Source organism: Callorhinchus milii, unplaced genomic scaffold (assembly GCF_018977255.1).
Source record: "Callorhinchus milii isolate IMCB2004 unplaced genomic scaffold, IMCB_Cmil_1.0 Scaffold1, whole genome shotgun sequence".
Taxonomy (NCBI): domain Eukaryota; kingdom Metazoa; phylum Chordata; class Chondrichthyes; order Chimaeriformes; family Callorhinchidae; genus Callorhinchus; species Callorhinchus milii.
Window position 1 is genome coordinate 123385286 of NW_024704742.1, and position 26890 is coordinate 123412175.

Sequence of the window (26890 nt, forward strand, 5' to 3'; positions counted from 1 at the left end):
CTCTTAACCATGGTGATGATGAGTTTACGCATGTATCAGACGTCGACTAATGAAACAAAAATGAATGAACACTATATTTCCCTTTTAAATTACGTAATTGATATTCTCCTTTACAACAACAACAACTTGCATTTATATAACTGGGGCATTCACATGGGCTAGCGTGTCAGAGTGCTTAAATTTCCTTGTGTAAGTAACATACATATGTAGAACTCACCCCCTTTGTCCACCAACCCCCTCGGCCCCCATCCCACCCACAACTCGGTGCAAATCCTGGATCTTTGCACATCCTTCCTTTTTTTTAAATGAGTTCAGAAATACTGGCCTCAACCATCTTCCTGGTATCCTGCCAGTCACTACTTATCTTCTGGTAGAGAAATACTTCCTGGTAGCTGTGCTGAAATTTCCCTTTACAATCCTAAACCTCTGGCCTCTTGTTCTGCTGTCTTGGTGTATCCAAAAGAATTGGTTTATGTTTACCTTCTCAATCACATTTAAAACCTTATATGCCTCTATAAGCCCCCCCTGAAAAGCTGTTCCTTTTCAAGGCCGAAGAGCCCTAGCTTATCTAATGATTTATTCATAGTTCATTCCTCTAACACTGAGAATTATGCTTATTGCTCTCCTTCACACTGTCACCAAGGCCTGAGCAACAAACTTAAGTCATGCTACCCTGAACTATATGCAGAATTTTAGGTACTGATTGACCAGGGTACTGTGTTCAACTGATTTGGTGACATAGCCTAGCATTTGGTTGTGTTGTTTCCTGCTCCGTCACACTGTTTTGATTTGCGGAAGTTACTAATACCCCTAGATCTATTTCAGCTTACATTGGCAAGTTCTATTTCACCTATGAAGTACATTTTCTCCTATTTCACTTCCTATGTGTTACAACACTCACCAATTCAGCAACCAATGCACATACAATACAATTTACATCTATATTGGACCTTTTGGGTTTGAAACCCCCCTCACGGAGGCCACGCCACCCGGCTACACCTCCCACCACATCCCCCGCCCCAACCGCCGTGGCGGTGGTGTTGCCCTTATCTCAAGGACACCACTTGCCCTATCCCCCTACTCCACTGGCTCTTTCCCCTCCTTTGAGCACCTCACCCTCTCCCACCCCTCATTCCTCTCCCTTAAAATCCTCCTCCTCTACCGGCCCCCTAAAACCTCTCCCACCTTCATCTCTGACATTTCAACACTCCTCACATCTCTTTGCCTCTGCTCCGATCGCCTCATCATCCTGGGCGACTTTAACCTACACTTCACCCCCTCCTGCTCCATCTCCACAGACTTCTCTTCCCTGCTCTCCTCACTCAACCTCTCCTTACACATAAACTCCCCCACTCACAGTCACGGCCACCCACTCGATTTGGTGATCACCCGGGGCCTCAGTGTCTCGGATGTCACTATTACCGACAAGGCCATCTCTGACCACTACTTCATCTCCTTCACCACCTCCACCCCCCTCCCCACCTCCACCAGACCCACCACCATCTTCTACCGCCCTTGGAAGAAGTTACCCCCACAATCCCTAACCGATGCCTTGGAGTCCTCTGAACTCCTCTCCCTCTGGCCTTCAACCCTCACCGACCCCTCTTCTCCTCTCTCCCTCCTCCACAATACCCTCTCCTCCACACTCGATACTCTTGCCCCCATCACTTCCCGCACTGTCTCCTACTCCCGCTCCTCCCCCTGGTACACCACCCACCTCCGCTCACTGAAAAGCCAGGTGCGGGCTGCTGAACGCACCTGTGTCAAATCTGGCCTAACGGTCCACCGACAAATCTGGCTGGACCTCCTCAAAATTTACCGCTCCACTCTAGCCTCGGCCAAGTCGTCCTTCTACTCCAGGATAATCCTGGAGGCGAAGAACAACCCCAGGCTACTGTTTTCCACCACAACCCGACTCCTCCGTCCCCCCCGCCACCCCGCGCAGGTCATCTCCTCCAACCTTCACTGCGAGGAGATGCTGGATTTCCTTGAATCCAAGATCAAGGGAATCCGCTCCGCGGTCACTTCCCCTCCAACTTCCACCCACCACCCACCCCTTCCCTCCCACACTCCGACTCCTACCCATCCTCCCCTACACACCTTCGTACCCGTTTCCCCACCCTCTGTCACTGAACTCATCCTATCCCTAAAACCAACCACCTGCTCCCTTGACCCCATCCCCACTCCACTCCTTATCTCCCAGCTCCACTTTCTTGCCCCACATATCACTGACATCATCAACCTGTCCCTCTCCTCTGGCTCTGTCCCCATTCCATTAAAAACTGCCATCATCACGCCCACCCTGAAAAAACCCTCCCTTGATGCGTCGCAGCTATCAAGCTACCGGCCCATCTCCAACCTCCCCTTTCTCTCCAAGGTCTTGGAAAGAGTTGTCGCCTCCCAACTGCGCTCTTTCCTTTCCACCCATTCTCTTTTCGAACCCCTTCAGTCAGGTTTCCGTGCTGCCCATAGCACAGAAACTGCCCTGGTCAAGGTCACCAATGATATCCTGACCATCTGTGACCAGGGCTCCCTCTGTCTCCTCGTCCTCCTCGACCTATCGGCAGCATTCGATACGGTCGACCACGCTATCCTACTCCACCGCTTGTCCTCCCACCTCAACCTTCAAGGCACTGTCCTTGAATGGTTTAGGTCGTACCTTTCTCACCGTCTTCACTTTGTCTCGACGAATGGCTTCTCCTCCACCCCCCGCACTGTCTCATGTGGTGTCCCTCAGGGCTCTGTCCTCGGTCCCCTCCTCTTCACCCTCTATATGCTCCCCCTTGGTGACATCATCCGCAGACATGGAGTTAACTTCCACATGTATGCGGATGACACCCAACTCTACCTTTCCTCCTCTACTCTCAACTCCACGACCACCGATGTCCTGACAGCTGCCTGTCCGACATCGAGTCCTGGACGAGAGACAACTTTCTTCAGCTCAACGTGCGAAAAACCGAGGCCCTCCTGATTGGCTCACGTCAGCGCCTCCGCACCTCAGGCGCTGACACCATCAGCATCCAAGGCTGCACTCTCCACCTCTCAAAGCCAGTCAGGAACCTCGGCGTTTTGTTCGACCCTGAGCTGTCCTTTCTCCCTCACATCCGCACCACAACTGGCACCGCCTTCCATCACCTCCGGAACATCGCCAGACTACGGCACTACCTCACCCCTCACGCTGCTGAAACCCTGGTTCACGCCTTTGTCACCTCAAGGCTGGACTATGGGAACTCTCTCCTCGCCGGCCTTCCCGCCACCTCCCTCCACAAGCTGCAGGTCATTCAGAACTCTGCAGCTCGTGTACTGTCCCGCACCAGGCTTCGGGACCACATCACTCCCACCCTCGCTCGCCTCCACTGGCTCCCCATCCCCCAGAGGATTGATTTCAAGATCCTCATCCTCACCTACAAGGCCATTCACGGCCTTGCTCCCTCCTACCTCTCCAACCTACTATCCCCCTACCTACCTGCCCGTACCCTCCGTTCCTCTGGCTCCGGTCTGCTCCACGTCCCCCGCCCCAACCGCCCTACCATCGGTGGTCGGGCCTTCAGCCTCTCAGCCCCGAGGCTCTGGAACTCCATCCCCCAGTGCCTTCGCCTTGCTTCCTCCCTTTCCTCCTTCAAGGCCGGTCTCAAAACCTTTCTCTTTGACCGTGCCTTCAGCTCCCCTCTCGACTCTCTTCCCCCTCCTCGCTCCCTCCCTTCCCTCCCCTCACCCTGACCATTTCCCCCCTCCTCTCTCCCTCCCTTCCCTCCCCTCACCCTGACCATTTCCCCCCTCCTCGCTCCCTCCCTTCCCTCCCCTCACCCTGACCATTTCCCCCCTCCTCTCTCCCTCCCTTCCTCCCCTCACCCTGACCATTTCCCCCTGCTCGGGTCCTGACCCAACTGTGCAGCGCCTTGGGACGTCCTCCTGACGTGAAAGGCGCTTCATAAATGGAATCTTGTTGTTGTTGAAACACTGATTGTCTTGGACCTTGTGACGCCCTCTCGACGTGAAAGGCACTGTACAAATGTAATTTTGTTGTTGTTTTACATTGGGAGAACATCCCAAAGGATTTTACACTGCTGGCTGAACCCCTGAGATGATGGAGTAGGAGCCGAGGGGGTGGGGAGGGGGAATAATCTTTCCCTATTCCCCCCTCTCAAAAACCCTTCATAATTTTAAATACTTATTCGATCTCCTCAGGGAGCTTGGAATTAGGGAGTTTGTTTTTGTATTACTTTCGAACAAAGCACAACAGCTGCAATGTTTTGTGCTCCCTCCCGGGCCTGGCTTGAGTCCAGGGACAGCTTTTTTTTAATTGATGCTCTACTTTTAATGAAAACGCAGACACTGGAATATTTCTATTCGACTCGGAACTTAAAATATCACCATTTCATCTCTGTTCTGTCGAAGGTTTAGTTGCTTCAGTGCAGCCATTGTTTGCAGCCATTGTGTCTGGACAATAAGTACCGGCTGGGACTGAAAGGTGGTGTTGAGTGTTGCAACACTCGCTCTCAGGGTCAAAACAAACAGAAACAAACCCACTCTTTTGAATGATTCATCTTTTATACGTTATTAATTCGGTAAATGGGGGTGAGCAGGCTTAACCTCGCTCACCAATATAAAACTAAATCTTCTGTACACGAACTTTCCCTGCTCTCCTAAAGGTGTCCTCCTACTCGGGTGTAGCTCTAGGCGCATCCTCGAGTATCGTGCCCAAGTGGCCATTATAACAACACAAGCTTGTATTTATATATGCGGGTAGCATCTCAGAGCGCTTAAGAGCGGTGTGGTTTGACACTGAGCTGAGAAGGGAGGGGAGGTGACTGAAGGTACGGGCGAAGAGGAAAATCTGTGATTTGAAGACGGGTAAAGCGGGGGCAAGACAGAGGGTTTGAGGCAGGGAGTTCCAGAGATTCGGGGCACAGTGGCCAAAAACACAGCTGCCGTTACTTTATTATTATATTATAAATTATATCTTTCTGTTTTTCTACACATGAGTGTTGAATCATCACGTCTTTTTATCTCCAGTGCCACCTGAGAAACCCACCAATTTGTCCTGCATCACATATTACGATAGAAACATGACCTGTTCCTGGATTGTGGAAAGACACACACAAACTAAGCTTAAGCTGTCGTGAGTATCCAGTTTATTACTTCTATATGAAATCAAACAAGTAACCTAATGTTATCAGAACTTGTGGCCTGAATACGTACTATGCCATCTCAGGCTCATTTCCTTTCTGATATGCCCTGGCCATGATACATGAGGCAAGGATAAATGAGTTAGGAAGCTGCTGGGGTACTTTGCATTGATTTACACAGTACAGCACCGAAATAGGCTATTTAGCTCAACTAAACCTTGCCAAGTTTATTACGCCACTTGACCTTTCATCTCTCCTCATGCCCTCTGACTACCCTACTCCTATACCCCTCTATTACCATCTCCCTCACGTAGGAACATAGGAATTGCTAGACAAAAAAGACCATGGTCCATTTAGTTCGCTGTCTACTATCCGGGTAGTTGCATCCTACAATAATGGAGATAATAATAATAGCTGTTGATAGCAATTAATCCTGTATCAAACACACACATGCACACTTATTCAGGTGGAAATGACCATGTACTCATGCACAGTTGTTTTTTTGTGGATCGATTCAGTAGAACCCAAACAGCAGTCAATTGCCCTGCCCGATAAGGCCACATAATGATCCAGAAACCAAGTTTATTGTGGTGTTTAAGTAAAAGTAGGAATGGAACCAAGAAAGTGCAGTCTCACAGAGGTGGGGAAGTGATGGGGGAGGGTAGAATGATTTGAAGACAGCAGAGAGATTGAGATGGATGAGGAGGTACAGGGAGCTCTCAGCAGAGAAAGAGAATACTTATTTTGTGACTTTAGTAAAATGCTCACTCTCTCCCCTGAGGGACGCACTCTGCTTACCTAAAAAGACAAAGGTCAGTACGAGCAAAGGCTTGGAAACCCCAGAGTGCATAGGTGGGTTACTGCTGGAGTTTACCCAACTAAAACCACATAACTTGACATTGCAGGCATTGTCTGTCTAATGTCCCAGCACTTGATCAACTAGAACCTCTCTAGGTTTAGGGGTTGGCCTGGGGAGTCAGCAGGAGACAAATGGGAAGAATCGTTGACCTCACTGATCTGTCTGTCCCTCCAAGTCCAGCTGACAAGTACAGACCTACCTGCATTTTGCTTTCAATAAAGAATAGATGTAGTTTTCATTGAATGAGATGCCACTGTTACCATAAATTAATCTGCATTTTGTTTTACTTTCCATTTTTTTCTGCGTTTCAGTATTTCTTCAGGACATGTACAAGTCTGCAAACCAGAGCATTTCAACAATTTCTGCACAATCTTTTACCCAAATATTCACTACTATGTTGAGTATACTATTTGGGTGGAGGCAGAAAATAGTTTGGGAAAAATTCTATCAGATTTCTTATTACTGGATGCAATGGACAAAGGTGATTATGTTACTTTTCACAATATGGTTTATTACCTTATAAAAAACTGATAACTAATAAAAGTAGTGTTTAGTATGTTGTGATCATTTTCATGTTAAAAATAAATGAATGCAAATATATGATGGCACAGCAGAGAGCCTGATATCCTCTTTAACAGGGACCAGCCCCAGTGTAGATATCAGATCTCTATGTTTTTATATGTGTGTGTGTGTTTGTGCGCATGTCTCCTTCATCTCTCTAACCATTCCTCATAGCTCATGGCCCTAACACTGTAGATTATCCTTATTGGTCTCCTCCTTGACAGCCCCCATACAATGTGGTAACCATCTAAGTGCAATACTTCAAGTATAACGATTGGCCATGTGGCTGAGACATTGGAGGGCAATGCACACCTATGTGACTGTATCCCAGCAAAGATCAGTATTTTCTGAGGGGGATAAGGGATGTCTCACCAGTCTCCCCAGATCAACCTTTTACAAAGTCCAATTAATTGAAAACTACACTGCCCATATCTTCACTCTTAGCAAACCCAGGACCTCCAGGCCCACCCATTATTGGGCTCCATTAGCTCCCTATCACCGAATGGTTCATTTTCAAAATCCTCACACATGCTTCATGCCCTGATACCTCCCAACCTCTCCAACTTGCTCACAGCCACTCTACCCATCCCATTTGCTCAACTGGCTCAGGTCTTTTGCATGTCCTTCAACCCCTCTGACGCTCCACCATCAGCAGCCTTGCCTTAACCACAACACTCCAAGCCTCTCGAACTCTCTGCCTCAATCCCTCCAACTTGTTCCCTATTGACCCATCTTCAGATCACACTTGTAGACTTTCGTCTTTGACCGTGCCTTCAGCCAGCTTCCCTTTCTCCTCGCTCAGCATCAAACTACACACTGTTCAGTACTCCAAACGTTACCCCACATGAAGGCACAATATGAATACAACTTGTTGTTGTTGGGATAAACTTGTAACAAGAAATAAAATTGTTGTGTTAAGCAATAAGGACTGTAATAGTTTAACATAATTATGTACAAAATAGATGCTAAAACAACAATGATCCTAACATCTTGTATAGCACATTTCACGTATATATAATAATATATTCACTTTTGTATTTTAGTAAAAACTGAACCCCCGGAGATTATATCAGTGCAGCCTGTGGGAGATCAGAGTGATGCCCTGTCAGTGAAGTGGGTAATCGATATGAAACTGCCTGCAGTGTTTCATTTAAAATACGATCTTCGATATCAAAAGATCGGCACAACGGACTGGAAGCAGGTACTGAACACAGGTTGTGCTTTAAAAGAAGACATTGGAAATTACTGATGTTTTCTTCATATGCTGTCATTTTTAAATACCTTTTTTNGAAATAAAGAATAAAATGGCTACTAATGAGCAATAAACAAGCATTCAAGGGAATGTCATTATCTAGTCAGTGGATAGAACATTGCCTCAATAATAAGGTGGCAATATTGGTCAGAACTGTGTGTGGAATGGAACCACACAGCACATAAAAAATGGTTCCAGGTTTATGCATCCCATGTCAGACTCTGAACTTGTGGGATATCTATTACCTCTTCATAAAGAGCCAGAAAGGACAAATAACTTTTGTATCTAATAAAGAATCTAATAAAGATTCTTATTAGATTCAGGCAACTGATTTAGGTGCATGTTAATCTTGTGATGGAAATTCTTCAAAAAACTTGAATGAAGTTTGATAAAAAATGGTCCTAAATCAGTTTCCACTATGAACCATTTTGTTTTGATCAGGATCCATGTCAGATGTTGACTGGTTATTTTTTATACACGTATGGGTGTTCTTCAGGATGTCATTTCAGTGTAGAAATGTGAGTTTGGTGTTTTTCAACAAATGTTTTCAACATCTTTTCCCCCAGATTCAAATAGAGAATGCATCTCTTCCTAAAAAGTCTTTCATTATTGAAGGTCTGAAGCCATTTACTGTCTACACTGTGGCAATTCGATGTATGAACATAAATGGAAAAGGCTATTGGAGTGAATGGAGTTTGGAGAAAAATGGAAGTACTTCTGAAGACAGTATGTATATCATAAAAATGCATAGAAATACTGTTATAATTCACTTCATAACTGTGTGTGGGACATTGCTGTGCGCAACTTGGCTGCCGCTTTAGCCTACAAATCCACAGTCACTACAGTAAATCCTGTGAAGATCTTTTGGATGTCTTAAAGTGTTTTGAGGCAATTATATGGGTCTTTAACTATGCAATTACTAACCAATGAAAAGGTTTTGCAGAATTATTGGTTGTTAATTACACAATCAACGCCTCCTGCTAATTTCCTCCCAACATATGTTTTACACATGGTTAACACAACCCTCAAATTAAACCCCATTTACAAACAACTAAAGAGGACTGATAGACAGACATTATTCATCCAGTCAAGGATTTGCCCTTAAAAGTTACTGCACTTTATCGAAAAACTGTGAAGGGTTATATATAATGGGTAAAATTCATTATTATTCATAATATTCTCCCAGAGAATGCAGAGTTGCTACATTTTATGGCATATAAAACATTGGGCAAGTTTCCTTACTCCACAGTCCTCTGTTTATCTAGCAGTAAACTCGGTCGTTAGTCGATTGCCGAATCGCTTTTCACTGCTGTGTGCAATTGGCTGCTGCGTTTTGCCCACAAAATATACAGTCAATTCACTTCAGAGTAGATTCTGTGAGGCGCTTTGAGATGTCTGGAAGATGTGATAAGGTGCTATATCAAATGCAAGGATTATTATTATTATATCCTGTGACACATTTTAAGATGTCCTCCTGACACAAAAGACACTATATTAAATACAAGGATTATTATATATTTTGCATATTATTATTGTTACTATGGAGTCCTGTAGCTCAGTGGTTAGAGCACTCTCTTTGCAAGCGAGAGACCTGAGTTCAATTCCAGGCAGGGCGAAACCTTGGGCAAGTTCCTTACTCCACACGCCTAATAATAATCCCTCCAAAAACCAAAAACAATAATAAATTGGTCATTTTCAATCTACGACTGTTTGTGGGACATTGCTGTGCGCAATTGGCTGCTGCGTTCGCCCACAAATATACAGTCAATTCACTTTACAGTGTGTTCTGTGAAGCGCTTTGGGACGTCCTCCCAACGTGAAAAGCGCTATATCAAATGCAAGGATTATTATTATTATTGCTATTATTATACTGTACCCTTTTCAACATGAATTTGTAAATCAATTTGAGATTTTAACATATAATCAGAAAATGTTGTCATTATTTTTTTTCGCTTCTGTTCCTTAGACCCATCTCAAGGTCCAGCCCTTTGGATGGTAAATAAAAATCCAAAGTCAGAAAACAGAACAATTCTAATCATGTGGAAGGTAATTTCTTTATTTATGTTCTTTGACTGATCTGAGCATTTCGTACTACTGTACGTAGGATTTCTTTAAATCAGACACATTTAAGCTAGACATTATTTTCTTATTGAAACATATTTTGATAACCCCCATAGTCTAATGTACAGAGTTTACTATATATAAGCTGCTGTGTGCAATTGGCTGCCGCATTTCACCCACAAAATACAGTCAATTCACTTTACAGTATATTCTGCGAAGCGCGTTAAGACATCTCAAAGATAAGGCACTATATAAAAAGTAATGCAAGGATTATTACAGACAGGGACCTTGCAAGTTCAAATTCCAGTCTATGTCGTGCTTGCTGGTTTCAGTTGGAGCTGCATGCTGAGGCTAAATTAGTCCCAGGAGTCTCTACTGGTAGTGCACGTGACAAGAGGGTTATGTGAGATTAAGTTGAGTACTAACACTCGTTGCCAAGACTCACACATGAGTAATCACCAAGCTGTTGGAGAGCAATCAGCATCCATGGAACCCAGACCCCAGCACGAGAGGGGATGAAACAGAAAAATAACTGGGCACCATGAAATTATTTTTAAAAAAAGGAAACATACATATATTGACAATCATTTTTTTCCCATGAGTTCATGTACATAGGAACATATGTGCATGCAACCACCAGGAAGGTGGAAGGCGAACGAGATGGACCTTGGTCTTCTTTTCGAGTAGCATTTCTTATGTGCTTTTGTGTTTATTCCTGTGTTTGTTGAAAAACAAAACATCTGTAGGCAACTCTTGAGGTGTTGTTCTCTTGAGATGAAAGGCACTACACCAATTGCAAGGATTATTATTATTATTATTTTGTAATTTACATTGGAACAATCTTGTTTTGCCCTCAGGATCAATCTCAATCTCAATATTCTCTCTATTAAACATATCTAAGTTTGCAGTGTAGGCTGACCCTCCAGTGCAGTGCTGGGGGGATACCTGCTTTGTCAGAGGTGCCATCCTTTTGATGAGACACTAAAACAAAGGTTCCGTCTGCCTGTTCAAGTGGACATTAAAGATCCCGTGGATAGATCTGTTTAATTTCAATTTCATTCCATTTTAACCTGCAGGAGGTGGGGGTATGTGATGCTAATGGAATCATCCTAGGATACAGAGTGCAAGTAAAAGAAAAGAGGAATCAGTCAGTGATACAGCTTAATACGACAAAACTGGAACACATTCTTGTTCTCTCAGGAAAAGCATATACAATAACTATTATTGCCTTCAACTCAGCCGGGGAATCCCCTGAGTCAACCCTGACCGTGCCCGCAGCTCACCAAGGTATTTAAACTTTGTAAAAAAAAATATTATTGTAATATTAGTTTAATTTTAGTTAAATATTATTTCAATGAGTGAATCTAAATAATATCTTTTCCAAACATATCCCTTTTTGGATGCACAAGCCACATTTTATTTATCTTCAAGTAAGATGTTATTCTTCACATGACTGCACAAGATCACAGATTAGTTTGGATGAAGAAGGCCCTTCGGCCCATCTGGTCTCATCCTTCCAGAACAGCCACCCTACCATCCTTTCATCACAGGATCTAGCTGTTGTTCTTAAATGAGCCAAGTATCCTGGCCTCAATCACCCTTCCTGGAAACATGTTCGTAAACTCAGTCAATGGAAAAAAGAATGGTATCTGTACTTCCTCCACTTAGAGTCATCAATAACAAACTAAGGAATGTTTGAAGGAAAGTATTGACATTACAACAGGGTGCAGTATAGGACATGTCATGAGTTGGTACACAGGGTGTCCTGAACAAAGGACAAAAGCCAGCAGCATCATGTTCTTTCAAGCTTAAGATAATAACCTTTGATAACAAGATTACGCCACAGTGACCGCCACTGTCAGAAAAAGCTGCTCAAAAATAGGCAGAATGCTCTTTGCCGCAAGAAACAGGGATCAGAACAAAAAAAACACTTATTTGTTTGTAGAAAAAATCTAAATCTAAATAGACCGGAACCTTGCATCTTGTTTGAGCCTCAACTATCCTTTCTAGTCCAGATCCGTGCCATGACTCACTTGTCTTCCCCCACCTCCGCAACATCGTCTGGCTCCACCACTGTCTCACACCCCGGGTCACTGAAACCCTCATACATGCATTCATAACATCCAGGCTTGACTATGCAAACTCCCTGCTTGTCAGCCTCACCAACTCCTCCCTCGATAGGCTGCAGATCATCCAGAACTCTGCAGCCTGTGTCCTCTCCCGCATTAGGCTCCGCAACCCTATCACCCCCATCCTCTCCCGACTCCACTGGCTTCCCATCACACAGAGGATACAGTTCAAGTTCCTGGTCCTCACCTTCAAAGTCCTCCATGGCCTTGCTCCTCCTACATCTGCGACCTCCTAAACCCTCTCCTACCTGCCTGTTCCCTCCGCTCAGCGGGCTCTGGCCTGCTTCATGTCCACTGCCTTGCCCGCCCCACCATTGGCAGGGAGGCCTTCTGCCACTCTGCCCCTACCCTCTGGAACTCCATCCCGCAGTCCCTCCACCTCGACCTCTCTCCCTTGCCTCCTTCAAGTCCCGTCTCAAGACCTTCCTCTTCGACTGACTATCGATCACCCTGCTTCCCCCCCAGCCCTTCACCCTCCCCAATCCTGAATCTCAGCTCGGGTCCAAAACTCTGTCCAGCGCCTTGGGATGGCCTCCCGAAGTGAAAGGCGCTATATAAATGTAATTTTGTTGTTGTAAAATAACAAGTGAGCAGGTCTACTCCACTTTTTTGATGAAGATTCATTGTATCGTCCACAAAAAAGTTTCTCTAAAGAAAACAGTTAAACGCAGTCTTGCATGGACTTTACATCATCCACGGACACTGTACAACAACTTCAACAACAACTTGCTTTTATATAGCGCCCTTCACACAGGGTAGCTTCCCAGAGCACTTCCTGTATCAATGGTCACGCCAATGATTTGAATATTTAATACCTTATTTGTTTTTTTAAGTAACCAAATTTGCCCATGTAACACACATTTAAATTTGCCCATATAACACACATTCAGTGCTTTTCCAGGGGTAATAATTCCTTCAAAAAAATAATAACAATAATAAATAGGTCACTCAATCCACAACTGTTTGTAGGACACTGCTGTGTGCAATTGGCTGCCGTGTTTTGCCCACAAAATATACAATCAATTCACTTTACAGTTCATTCTGTGAAGCGCTTTGAGACACATCAAAGACGTCTTAAGGGACTATATCAAATGCAAGGATTATTATTATTATTATTATTATTAATATAAAGGCACCCTTTCAGGATTCAAATCACATTTGAACTGCTTTCACAAACCAAACAACCAAAAACAAAACTGATCTTAATAAAAACGAAGTTTGAACACATGGTTCATTTAAGTACTGTTGCAAGAGTAGTTCAGATAAGGGGAACCCTTCAACTCATTTGATCTCTTCCTTCTAGGACAAAAATGATCTCAGCATGGACCACTGGGGTGATTCATATAATACTCTCCTCCCTCACCCATATTATATTGACTAGTCAAGTCCTGTAGCTCAGTGATTAGAGCACTCGCCTCACAAGCAAGAGACCTGGGTTTGATTCCCGGCAGGGTGAAATGTTGGGCAAGTTTCCTTACTCCACACGTCTCTATTTGCCTAGCAGTAAGTAGGAACCCGGTTGTTAGTCGATTGGTGGATCGCTTTTCTGAGGGTAATAATTCCTTAAAAAAATCAATAATAATAAATTGGTCACTTCAATCCACAACTGTTTGTGGGACACTGCTTTGTGCAGTCATCTGCCTGGTTTCGCCCACAAAATATTCAATCAATTCACTTTACAGTGTATCCTGTGAAGCGCTTTGAGACGTCTCGAAGATGTGATAAGGTGCTATATCAAATGCAAGGATTATTATTATTTATTATGATTAGCTCCTACTACAACTACTTTTTCCCTCTTTCTCTTCAGTAACCCAGTAATTAAGGTGTATGGCTTATTCTTGGCATACACTCACAGTTGGTAAAGGAGCCACTTGTGTGGCACTTTATCAAAGGCCTTTTGGAAGTAAAGGTGCAATACACCAATTTGGGATGTTACATCCTCAAACAAATTCTTTAAAGTTTGTTGGCTGAGTTTTATTCCTTTTGAAACAGTATTAGCTGTCATTTATTAGGGTATTTCCATACAGGAGCTCTTCAATTAGTTGATTAAACAATAATTAATATTGATTATATTTGTCTTCTGGTGATTTGATCATGGGGTAATATGTGCAATTGTGGCTCAATACAATTTACTATTTACATAACGTCTCCCATATCAGAAAGACGTCTCAAAGCACCTCAGGCGCTGACACCATCAGCATCCAAGGCTGCACTCTCCACCTCTCAAAGCCAGTCAGGAACCTCGGCGTTTTGTTCGACCCTGAGCTGTCCTTTCTCCCTCACATCCGCACCACAACTGGCACCGCCTTCCATCACCTCCGGAACATCGCCAGACTACGGCATTACCTCACCCCTCACGCTGCTGAAACCCTGGTTCACGCCTTTGTCACCTCAAGGCTGGACTATGGGAACTCTCTCCTCGCCGGCCTTCCCGCCACCTCCCTCCACAGGCTGCAGGTCATTCAGAACTCTGCAGCTCGTGTACTGTCCCGCACCAGGCTTCGGGACCACATCACTCCCACCCTCGCTCGCCTCCACTGGCTCCCCATCCCCCAGAAGATTGATTTCAAGATCCTCATCCTCACCTACAAGGCCATTCACGGCCTTGCTCCCTCCTACCTCTCCAACCTACTATCCCCCTACCTACCTGCCCGTACCCTCCGTTCCTCTGGCTCCGGTCTGCTCCACGTCCCCCGCCCCAACCGCCTTACCATCGGTGGTCGGGCCTTCAGCCTCTCAGCCCCCAGGCTCTGGAACTCCATCCCCCAGTGCCTTCGCCTTGCTTCCTCCCTTTCCTCCTTCAAGGCCGGTCTCAAAACTTTTCTCTTTGACCGAGCCTTCAGCTCCCCTCTCGACTCTCTTCCCACTCCTCGCTCCCTCCCTTCCCTCCCCTCACCCTGACCATTTCCCCCCTTGCTCGGGTCATAACCCAACTGTGCAGCGCCTTGGGACGTCCTGACGTGAAAGGCGCTTTATAAATGGAATCTTGTTGTTGTTGTTGCTGTTGTTTTACACTGCTGCTGGACATCCAAGTTGTGGGTGGGAGCCAATGGGGTGGGGAGGGGAAAGATGACCAAAAGGGCAGTGAAAGAGGTAGGTCTTGAGATGGGCCATGAAAGAGGGGAGGGAGATAAGGACTCGGAGGGATTCTGGGATGGAGTCACAGAGAATCGGGGCTGAATTGCTGAGCCCCTGGCCATTGATGGTGGGACGGAGAGAGTGGGATTCTGTAACCTGGAAAGCTAAGCTAAAATAATGGGAACTTACAGATGCCGTTTGTTGTAGCAGAGCAGTACAATCACTATTGTGATGGAAAAGAAACTCCTACGATCGCTTCAATTTCTCCCTTAGCAACAAAAAAATTAAATGTTCAATCTGTAAATACAAAGTGTAACACTTTCAGAACTACAATAATAGTCTGCGGGAAGAATATGCGCAGTTGCTGCGTGCAAATTGGCTGCCTCATTCACCTACAAAATACACAGTTACTACACTACCGTATTTTCTGTAAAGTGCATTAAGATGTCCTCCAACATGAAAGGTGCTACATAAAATGATATTATTATTACCTACACATATGTACCCACAACAAAACTCGCTAAATAATAACTAGGATCAGGAATCTTGTGCTAATCAATAAACTGAACACAGATTGAATACTGTGTCTCCTTAAGGAAAAAAAACAAATCCATTCTAAATTTTATTTGGATTCTACACATCTTTAGAATATCTTGTATCAGGAAATGCATCTTAAATTGATTTAAATTCTGTATATTATTTCCGAATGGAACCTGGTCTAAGATTGAATTTTGTTTCCTCGGGATAAATTGTTTTTGAATTGTTGTACCTTTAGACCTGGTCATCTCTATGTATGTCATTGGCTGCCAGGGAGCCTGAATAATGTAACCAATTAGGTCAAGTTTTCTTCCTAGAAGTTCCAATTTGTATTGTGTCAGTATCAATGAGCATTGCTTCATTGACTGTATAACTGGTATTTTTCACGGCTCATTGAATTTTGTTGTAGAACTTCTCACTTAGAAGTTTTTGCGTGGAACTAAATGAGCAGCGAAAAACATATAAATTAAAACATACCCTCACTTTAATTCGACAGACAAGTGCAATACTCAGGGATCGCATTGGTCCATGAAGCATGAATTGGGCCTATTCTACTGCCAAAAAGTGGACACCAAATTAAATAGGTTTACATTACTGTATGCTTTATATTTTAGCTCTGACGTGGTATTCGTTGTTGAATGCTGTAATTCAATTTTGTTTGATGTTTGTAGGAGAACTTGCACCAGTACAAAACATCAGTGCTTCTCCGTATGGTGATCAGTTGGTAGTGGAGTGGAAGTCTCCAAGTTCCACTGTAAATGGTTACGTAATTGAATGGTGTCTGGCTGAACTGGACAATGATCAATGTAGTGAGCAGGTGCATTGGAGATATGAACACAATACCACTGAACAGGCATTTGTACATGGTAAGTACTTCATAATGGCAAATAATTAATAACATCAACAACTCGCATTTATTTAACGTCCTTCACATAGGTCTGAGGCCGAGCAAAGGAAGAGATAGGCCATAGTTCTGGTGAAGAGATAGGCTTTTAGATGGAATTTGAAGATGTGTAGGGAAGGACGAGACAGTGGGGAAGAGAGAGGGAGTTCCAGAGATTAGGAGAGTATTTGGTGAAGCCTCAGTCACTGATGGTGGCATAGAGGAGGTGGGGAATGCAAAGTTATCCCAAATTAACCAAGAGGAGGAAGTGAGCAGTAACGTGAGGTGACAGAAGGTCACAGAGATAGGGAGGTGCTCAGGTGTGAAGGGATTTATTGGGGAGACTGAGGGTCTTGAAGTCAATCTAGGAAATAGGGAGCCAATGGAGCCTGGCGAGGACGGAGCATGTTGATGGGTGTGCAGAGTTGGTGCGAGTGAGAATGCAGGCAGTGGAGCTTTGCCACCACTCCACTCCACACCACAGCAAAGCCTTTTTAATCCTCTCCAATGTTGGTATTTCATCTGGTGAATTGCATAGGTCATGATACATTACCAGAATTAGTAACTTAACCTCAATCTGTTTCTTCCGCAGAAAACATTGTGCCATTAAGGTGCTATAAGATAACAGTTTATCCTCTATATAGTGATGGTCCTGGAGCTCCAGTTTCCATAAAAGCATACCTACAACAGGACTGTAAGTAAAGTCTAATAACATCACCCTGAAAACTTTGGTAGGTGTCAGCCTGGCTCAATTGGTAGTAGCACTCTTGCCTCTGAGTCAGAAGGTTGTGGGTTCAAGGCCAATGTTGGCTCCTTGAGCCATGATCATCATATTGAGCCAATCGTGGCAGGCACAGTCACATCATAAAGTCTAATTCACTACCATTAATCAATAGAAGGCCAGACATTCCAACTTGTGTTACCTGGTAAGATCATTTCTCTTAAAATGCAAGATCTCAGAAAATTGTGCAACGTTCTTCAATTCCATCTTAATATTGAAGTTGATTTTTCACAGATCTTGAAAAAAATGAGCTGTCAAATTAAAACTTGAATCTAAGAATGTTTCACAATTTCTACACAGTAAGACAAAATGGTCTTAACACCAACAACTTGCACTTATATACCACCCTTTACGCAGGGCAGCATCTCGCAGTCTTACAGCCTAAGACTAGGTGGAATTGCAGGCTTTATATCTGTAAATGACTAGTTTACATTTTTCTTTTTCTTGCCTCTGAAGGTAGTGACATATGCTGAGCAGCAGATAAACGGTGCGAACGGTAGTAAAATTTTATCCTCTTCTCTCACCTTTTTTCAGGTCCAGCTCAAGGTCCAATAGTTCATCTGAAGAAGGTGGGAAAAACTGATGCGGAGTTTCAATGGGATGTGATTCCAGTAAAAGAACAGCGTGGTTTCATCACCAATTATACCATATTTTATAAGAATCACAGTGGACATGGACATGCATCAAGTAAGTTTACCTTACTTATTATTGCTTCTGATATGAAACATTCATTATACTGCATGATACAGAGTCCTGTAGCTCAGTGGTTAGAGCACTAGCCTTGCAAGTGAGAGACTTAGGTTTGATTTTCAGCAGGGCGAAATGTTGGGCAAGTTTCCTTACTCCACACGCCTCTGTTTACCTAGCAATAAGTAGGAACCCAGTTGTTAGTCAATTGGCGGATCGCTTTTCCGGGGGTAATAATGTCTTAAAAAAAATTGGTTACTTCAATTCATGACTGTTTAAGGGACACTGCTGTGCGCAATTGGCTGTCGCATTGCACCCACAAAATATACAGTCAATTCACTTTACAGTATATTCTGTGAAGCGCTTTGAGATGTCTCAAAGATGTGATAAGGCGCTATTCAAATGCAAGGATTATTATTATACTTACAACTGTAGTTGAGTTGTAACTGACCGAGCTGAAACACTGACCGCTGATTGTGGATTAGGCAGGGCGGTAAAGCAAGCCAGTTCTACTTAGCAGAGGGAGGGTTGGAAGGGTTTTAAACCCTAGGATTTAATTTTCAAGCAGGGCAGAAACAAATGGTGGCATGTTTGCAGGCAATACCAAATTGAAGGGGGTTGCTAATACAGTAACAGAAGATACATAGACAGAATACAGACATATCTGGATCGATTAAGGAGTTGAGCTGAAAAGTGGTAATTGTTTAATGTTGATAAATGTATGAAACTGGAACAAGCAATAACTGGTGGGGATATGAGATGAGAAGTAGAACATAACCCAGCAAAAGGATCTTGCAACTTGCTCTCTGAAACATTTAACATAATGTGTGTGTGGCAGAAAAAAGGTAGGCAAGCTAGACTTTAATGCATTTAACTAAAAGAGAGAGATAGGTTGTAGGACGTAATGATTGAATTATACAATGCAGTCATGATTCTTCACCAGAAACCAAAATTCCACCTGATCTTCATTTTTAAGACCATTTTGTCTTAAATGACAAGATAGCTCAGAATTGCGTAAAATTTCTAAATTCAGTCTCAATTTGCAAGCCTGTCTTTTGTAAGAACTGCAGAAAATTGGTTCCCAAGTTAAAACTGAATTGAAGAATTTTCCATGATCTTAAATTTTAAGACAAAATGGTCTCTTATCCGACTAAATCTATTCAAGGCAAATCTGGTGTCCAGGCGGCATTGCCTTTAGTAGAAGCAAATAATCGTACAGATTTAAAAGGAAATTAGATTTCTGATGGCAGTGAGGGTTGAGAGCTATGACAAATATAATAAATGGGAGCAGCCAAGTGGATCATAATAATCTTTTCTTGTCTTGTGTACGTTATGTCATGTACGTTTAGGTAATTAAAGAACAACTCGAGGTGACCATTACTCTACTTAGCTGTTATTGATGTGCAGTGGGTCATCAGATGGCCTATGTAAAAAAATTCCATTATTTATTTTAATTTTTATTCTGGCATGTTTTCTGTTCAGATACAGTTCAGCAATTGCATCTCCATGGGTATTTATCAATGAGACATGGCATGGAACCTGCCATGAGCTGCAAGTGACAAGTGTCCAAGCGGTCTGATTTCTTCCACAAGGATGAAATCAAATGGGAAAGTCTTTATGACTGCCAACCCGCAGGATGCCACTCTCCTTTTAAATGCTAGTGATAATCCCATATTGTGGCTCCAAGGACATATGGAATATTAAATGCCGTTATTAATGTTATCTAGTGGAGCTTTCACACATTTTGCTCCCATTGTCCAGAAATCTTTCCCTAAACCCCTCTGCTTCTCTCACTGCCTCTCTGCTTTCAAAACTTTTTTTTTGTCAAGTATTTTGTTTCAATCAGATTATGAAGATGCAAACACACGCGATGATTGCATGTGACCAGTAACGGAATTGCAGATTGTTCAATTTGCGAAAAGTTATCTCGTAAATTGTTTCCTTCAATGTAAACCAGTGTGTTATTTAGAACACTGTGGAAGCAGTTAGTTCCTCTTTCAACCGAACAACAACACTTTTTTNCAATCTGGTTTGAAAGGAAATGATTGCAATTGGCAACATTTCCAAAGCTTGTCAGTTCCAGTAAATTATAAATCCCGTTCACATAAATCACAGCACCATATCATCTTCTTGGTTTCCTATCCACTTGATAACCGTAAGACCATAAGCCGTAGGAGCAGGAATAGGCCATCCAGCCCCTTGAGGCTGCCTCCCATTTAATAAGGTCATGGCTGATCTTCTAACCTAATAGCATTTACCCGCCCATATCGTTTAATCCCTCTATCCTTTTCATGTTATTTCATTTATGAAAGTGTGCATAATTCTAAGGAGCATTATATAGGCTTTTATCAATGGTCATCTAAAGAGCATAGATGTTATAAAGATTAGGCATCTTAGAAGCAAAATTCATCATTCACAAATCTAGAAATATTTGAGGAAACAACTAAATTGGTTTGCGTGGGTTTCCACATTCCAGTAAATTATGTGAAGCACTGTGAACCATTTCAGCAACACATTAAAGAGCTATATCAAATTCAAGGATTATTTATTAAATTTATTATCAAATATGACTCAGGCTCCTGGAGCCAGAAAGTCTTAGGCTAAAAGAGCTTTTTGTCTTAAAATTTAAGTTTGAGCAGATTTGTGGAAAGTTCTGAAATTCTTTAAGAACAGCAGAAAGCCAGCTTCCTAATTTCAGGCCCCAAAACTTAATGGTATATCAGCCAACTGGATCATTTGATTGTCTAAATGTATACCTAATATTTGTAGCATCCAATATCATTCTCAGACATATTTTTCCTGTTAATTTTGAAGATGTTAATAGATACAGCGTCACCTGGGAAGTAATCTCTGTGGAGATGAGTTGATGACACGGTGACTTGCTTGGCAATGGAATATTAGAATCGAGTCAAACCACTGTGGTAGTCTTGGTTGTCTGGTTCCTTAGCCAAGCAGTCCATAACTAACGTGTATAGCCTCCAATACCATTCTCAGACAGTGTTAATCCATTTATTTGTAGTGCTCCAGAGCAATGCTGTTAACAGATCACCCAGCCTGACTCATCATCAGGACTTGGATGGGTAGATCTTTGTTGTAATCACATTTAAAAGCATAGAAACCTGTGACTCAGTAGGCCATTGTAATAATGCCCAGGTTTGCTCCTCCAATGAAATCACGATCAATCTTAATGCTGCTGGCATCCAGAAGACCTGTGTACATCATGGATAGGAAGCCAGCAAGTTAGAGCAGTAGCAGGAAGTGTACTGAAGTGCTTTGATACGTCTCAAAGACTTGATAAGGCGCTGTATCAAATGCAAGGATTAATATTATTATTATTATTGCTTGGCAGTAGGTCCTATATTGTAACGAAACCCATTGTATACTATAATGTGGTCAGACTATAGTTGCTTATATTCTTGTGCACACCTTTTTGCAGATGTGACTGTTGACTCAGCAAGTCGGAAATACATGCTGACTAATCTAAGAGCTGATACCTTGTACCAAGTGCATGTTATGGCATCTACCGCAGAGGGAGGCACTAACAGTATCCCCATCGTTTTCAAAACATTACAATTTGGTAAGTAGGAAATTGGATAGATTTCTTTTAGGAAATAATACCTTGGGATATAGTATATAGTTTGCGACATGGCATGTGACTGCCAGGATGGTGGATGGACCTTGGGCAAGCAATTCTTCGAAGAGGAAGGTCTTGAGAAGAGGCAAGGAAGGGAGGGAGTGAGGCGAAGGGACTGTGGAATGGAGTTCCAAAGGGTGGGATCAGAGAGGCTGAAGGCCTGACCGCCAATGGTGGGGCAGACCTGACGGGGAACATGGAGCAGGCCAGAGTCTGCTGAGCGGAGGGAGCCGACAGATTGATATGGCGTTAGCAGATCACAGAGATAGGAGCAAGACTGTGGAGGGCTTTGAAGGAGATTTTTGACTCAAAAATACATTCCATTTCACTGTAATTCCTATGAAGCGCTTTGAGGCATCCTCCCACCTTGAAAGATGCTACACCAAATGCAAGGATTAATAATAAAATATCAAGGAAAAAACATGAAACAAGGTATAAGTCACACTGCTCCTGATACCATTTTCTCATTTACACTAAAGTTGACTGACAAATTTTAGCTATTGTATGACACTTTCCAAATAAAATGAAAACACTTGCCACTCAGAGCTTGAACAGTTTTCAATGTTATTGCAGGCTCACAGCCTCCTCTCTCTCCCCACTATCAATCCTTTCTGCTATATGTCCTCCCATTCAACAACAACAACAACAACAAGAAGATTGCATTTATAGAGCGCCTTTCACGTCGGGAGGACGTCCCAAGCGCTGGACAGTTGGGTCGGGACCCGAGCAGGGGGGAAATGGTCAGGGTGAGGGGAGGGAGGAAGCGAGGAGGGATTAGAGAGTCGAGAGGGGAGCTGAAGGCACGCTTGAAGAGAAAGGTCTTGAGACTGGCCTTGAAGGAGGAAAGGGAGGAAGCAAGGCGAAGGCACTTGGGGATAGAGTTCAATCTTCTAGGTTACAGTATTTTTATTTACATCCTCTGTTTTACATCTAAACTTATACAAAGGTCAGCTGATTTACATCTGAAAAATTATGCAACAAGCGAGATACACTGATAGATGTAAAATAACAAGCACAGCATCAATATCTGGCATTGGCAACCTTCCCTTGTGGAGTCCTGTAGCTCAGTGGTTAGAGCACTCGCTTTGCAAGTTCAATTCCAGGCAGGGCGAAACCTTGGGCAAGTTTCCTTACTCCACACGCCTAATAATAATCCCTCCAAAAAAACAAAAACAATAATTAAATTGGTCATTTTCAATCTACGACTGTTTGTGGGACATTGCTGTGCGCAATTGGCTGCCGCGTTCGCCCACAAATATACAGTCAATTCACTTTACAGTGTGTTCTGTGAAGCGCTTTGGGACGTCCTCCCGACGTGAAAAGCGCTATATCAAATGAAAGGATTATTATTATTATTATTCCCGGGAGGATTGAACTCTGTAAAAATAGTAAAAACATGTAGATATCTGACTCATGTGGAAAACCATACTTAAGAATATCCAAACCATATTGAGAGTTTCATACATTCATGCCACCTACGCATGGAAATTTTCCTGTGTCTTGAATGTATTGCACACTCTGTTTCTGAAGGAACACACCCGCTTACACAATTCTGAAAAGTATTAGGCATAGGTTGATGAAGGCCAAGACTTGGCAGTGCCAGAATGTGCGTGGGGTAGCAATCAAAAAATGTGCGTGAGAATACTGACTGACAAATTTCCTGCTGCTTGTTTAGCTGGGACCACACCCAATCAATAGGGATTTGGTTTAAAGATTAACTGGAGCCAATTGGGAAGAATTCCATTCCCAGTGACTGGTCTTTCTATCTAAGTCCTGTGGCTAAGCCAAGCAAGTTGGTATGGCATCAACGGTGCCTTGGAGTTAAAGCTTGCAATCCTGGTGCTCTTTCAGAATCCTGGGATTTCAGGATTTTAATGCCCCAAATTCCAGGATCCTGAATCTTACCTCGTCAAGGACGCCTGCAGACGTTTTCTGCACCAATGGGGGTACCTCAGAAAAGCTTTCTGCATGGGGAGGGCACCCGGAAATTTAAATACCCGCCCATCTGCTGCCACCAGCTAATCCTAACAGCAACGTGTGACCTGCTTCAGGTGGAGCAGGAAGACTTGCTTCCTTCTGCCCAGGTTAGGCCTTTATACAATACAGAAATCCCAGGATTTTGAGAGCACTATTCCCATCTGGGATCCTGGGATTGGGATTCCCAGGATTGCAACCCCTAGTTGGAGTACTATGGACTTGCTTGGCTCAGGAACTGAACTACCAAGGCTTACAACATTGCCACAGAGGGTTGTCTCAAATCTGATATTCTGTTCCCAAGGAAATCACCTGGACACAGCACAGCCCCGAGGAAACCCCACTTATCATATGATTCCATCACTAGAATTTTTAGTACTTAGTATTAAATAGTATTTAGTACTTAGTATTAATTTTTTAGTACTTAGTATTGAATCTAAGTATTAAAGTCAAAGCTTTGTTGAGTTTTGCAGTTAACTGTGCAGCCATTGCTTTGTGTCTGTGAGTATAATGAGTTTGTCTTTCCATGTGTTTTTCAGCAAAAGGAGAAACTGAAGCGATTGCAATTTGCATTTTCCTAGGAATCTTGTTCTTTGCTGCTTTATCCCTGTTTGTGTACTTTAAGCACAGGTAAATACCACTGATTGATGCATATTACAATGATAACTCGTTATCCATATTATTGGAGTTCTGCGGATTCACCGGAGTCAAAAACCAGACTACCAGACTGATACACAGGATAAACTCAATCCCGATATTCCATTGCCATTTACCAGCTCAGCTCCAAGGAGATCCTGCTTTTATCCCCTTTCCCCTGGAGGATAGTTTAATTGAGAAGTTTTTTTTGAAAAAGAAATTCAGTAACTAATTAAGACTTAATTAGTTGCTTGCCTCCAAATCTGACTATCCAATGCCTTGGGATGTCCTCCTGACATGAAAGGCATGATACAAATGTAATTTTGTATTGTATTGTAAGACTGCATTTAAGATTTATCATCAATTCTGCCTGAATTTTATTTTGTGTTTTAAGATAAACTGGTATTACTGGCTAAAACTAATTGGAATTTTCAATCTGTAGTTTACAAAAGGATTAACACCAAATTCTTAGCTAGTTAATTATTCTTTTCTATTTCTTTAGAATTACAAAAGCCTCTGTTTCCAATATCCCAGATCCAGCAAATAGCATTCACTCTGCAAGTTCACCACAAAGTTCAGCTCTGGTAAGTTGGTTAAATAGAAATTTCAGCAGCAAAACTCAGAATTACATGTGTTGTAATGATACCTGAGTTTCATTATCAGGTGCTGACTCGTATATAGTTTCTGAGGCATCATAAAAAAATCTAGTGGCGAGTAGAATTGTCAGTTTGGCTTAGTTGGTAGCTATATTGCTTCTCAGTCAGACGTTGATGGTTGAAGCCTCACATTGGGACATAGATTGAGCGCATACTGACTGTCGATCCAATGCAATCTGAGCGAGTGCTGAATTGTTGGAGGTGCTGTTCTCGTCTGACTTGAATGAGCCTTTGATTGGACAGATAGTTGCTTATCACTCTTGACTTCATGAATATTCTACTGAGACTTTTAAGCAAGTAGACTGGATAGTGGTCAGATCTCCCAGATGATTTTTCTTCCTCTAACCCAGAGACACAAACGACAATTCTATCATTGACATTATTTGTGAGATCGGTCAACCCAGCTATAGACTCGGGATCAAATTTAGGACTTTTTGTCTATGTGCTTAATATAAGGCCACATAGAACACCCATGTAGGCATGAGATGAACCATAAATTACTGTTACAGTTAACTTTATGATACCAATCAGGAAACTTGCTTTTGCAATCATTAGAGTCTGTTGGATTCTCATTTTTCCATTGCCAAACAATCACAAGTTTTATTACTGACCCTGAGTTACAACAAGGCTTGGTATCTCTCAGCTCCAAGGTATTCTACTTGTGTTTGCAAGATAGCTGGAATATAAAAATAAGGAGCTGCTGCTCCAGTTATATAGAGTGCTAGTTAGACCTTATTTGGAGTTTTGGGCACTCAATCATAGAAAGAATATATTAGTCATAATTCACTCGATTAAAACCCGGGCTGAAGGAGCATAGATATGATGAGAGGCTGGGTAAACTCAGATTATATTCCTTAAAGCAGAGAAGGTTAAGGGATGATTTGATTGAGGCATTTAAAATAATAAAAGGAATTGACAGGCTAGATAGTGGTTTCATAATCCAACCTCATAAATTAACCCAATCCTTCTGTCTAATAGAGAGGGTCTAGCCTTAAATAATAACTAAAACTGAGTTACGGTTGAATTAATAGGGATATTTAAAAGAGAAACATAGTTATTTGGGTAGTAGAGGTATTAAGAGATATGGTGACCAAGCGGGGCATTGGGATTAAATGATATGACAAGAACTAATAAAATGATGGAAAAGGCTTGATGGGCTGAACGTCCTCCTCCTATCCCTATCCTCCTGTCCGCTGTTCCCATGACTGATTGATAATCACTCAAATGTCAGTGCATTTATCTGCATTTGCTTAAAGTATTTGTGATGTGAAAGGCGCTATAGAATTGTAATTTGTTGTTGTTGTCTTGCTTTTTATTTCAGAGCACCTTTAGTCTGAGTCAAGAGCCAGAAAAAGGCGGAGATGTCACTGTCAGCAATGTCAGTGTCAACACTCTGGAAGAGGAACAGAGCCACAGCTGTGATGCAAGTGACTCAGGAAGGAACTGTTCAAGTCATATTGAAGATACAGCTTTAATGGAGAGCAACAATGACCAATTTTCATCAACAAGGGTCTCTGTACGATCAGAGTCCAGTCAGCTACTATTGGGCAATGAAGAAAACTAGATTTAGGACGAGAGATGTGGAATTCAAAACCTCTCCAAATACTTGACTGAGAGTATCATTGGAGGGTAAACTATAGGAATAAGAAAAACATTCATACTCTTCTTGAGCAGTTAATATATCCACTTGTATAATGAAGCAGTTGACTGACTCAGCATGAACTCCATTTGCTAGAAAGGTGTACCATATGTCCATCATCTGTGAAAGGCCATCTAACCTTTAGTTCAATTTTGTGTTTTTTTATTTTTCATTTGAGACTTGTTCCCTCTACTTCTGCTTTCATACGTTCAGTCAAATGTCTGGATTGAAGCCTCCCCATAACATTAGGCCACCTGACTAAGGCCCCCCCACTCAGGCTCCCTGGGCTTTCCGCAGGACAGCAAGGCATGGCCGCCATAGTCTGTGAGTGAAAATGTTCCTGGCGTGGGGGGGAACTGAGTAAATCTCAGGGTGTCCTCACCTCTGATTGGCC

At 42.8% G+C, this 26890-nt stretch overlaps 1 protein-coding gene across 1 annotated transcript; it reads left to right on the forward strand.

Moving 5' to 3' along the window:
- The first annotated feature begins 6312 nt into the window (after positions 1-6312).
- LOC103177873 (interleukin-6 receptor subunit beta-like) lies at positions 6313-26622 on the forward strand. The gene is made up of 12 exons (XM_007892239.2): positions 6313-6469; positions 7593-7750; positions 8368-8527; positions 9768-9847; positions 10939-11149; positions 16278-16472; positions 17082-17183; positions 17805-17957; positions 21394-21534; positions 24105-24195; positions 24704-24785; positions 26179-26622. The coding sequence occupies exons 1-12, from the start codon at positions 6460-6462 to the stop codon at positions 26419-26421; spliced, it is 1626 nt and encodes a 541-aa protein (XP_007890430.2). The 5' UTR covers positions 6313-6459; the 3' UTR covers positions 26422-26622.
- The last annotated feature ends 268 nt before the right edge of the window (positions 26623-26890 follow it).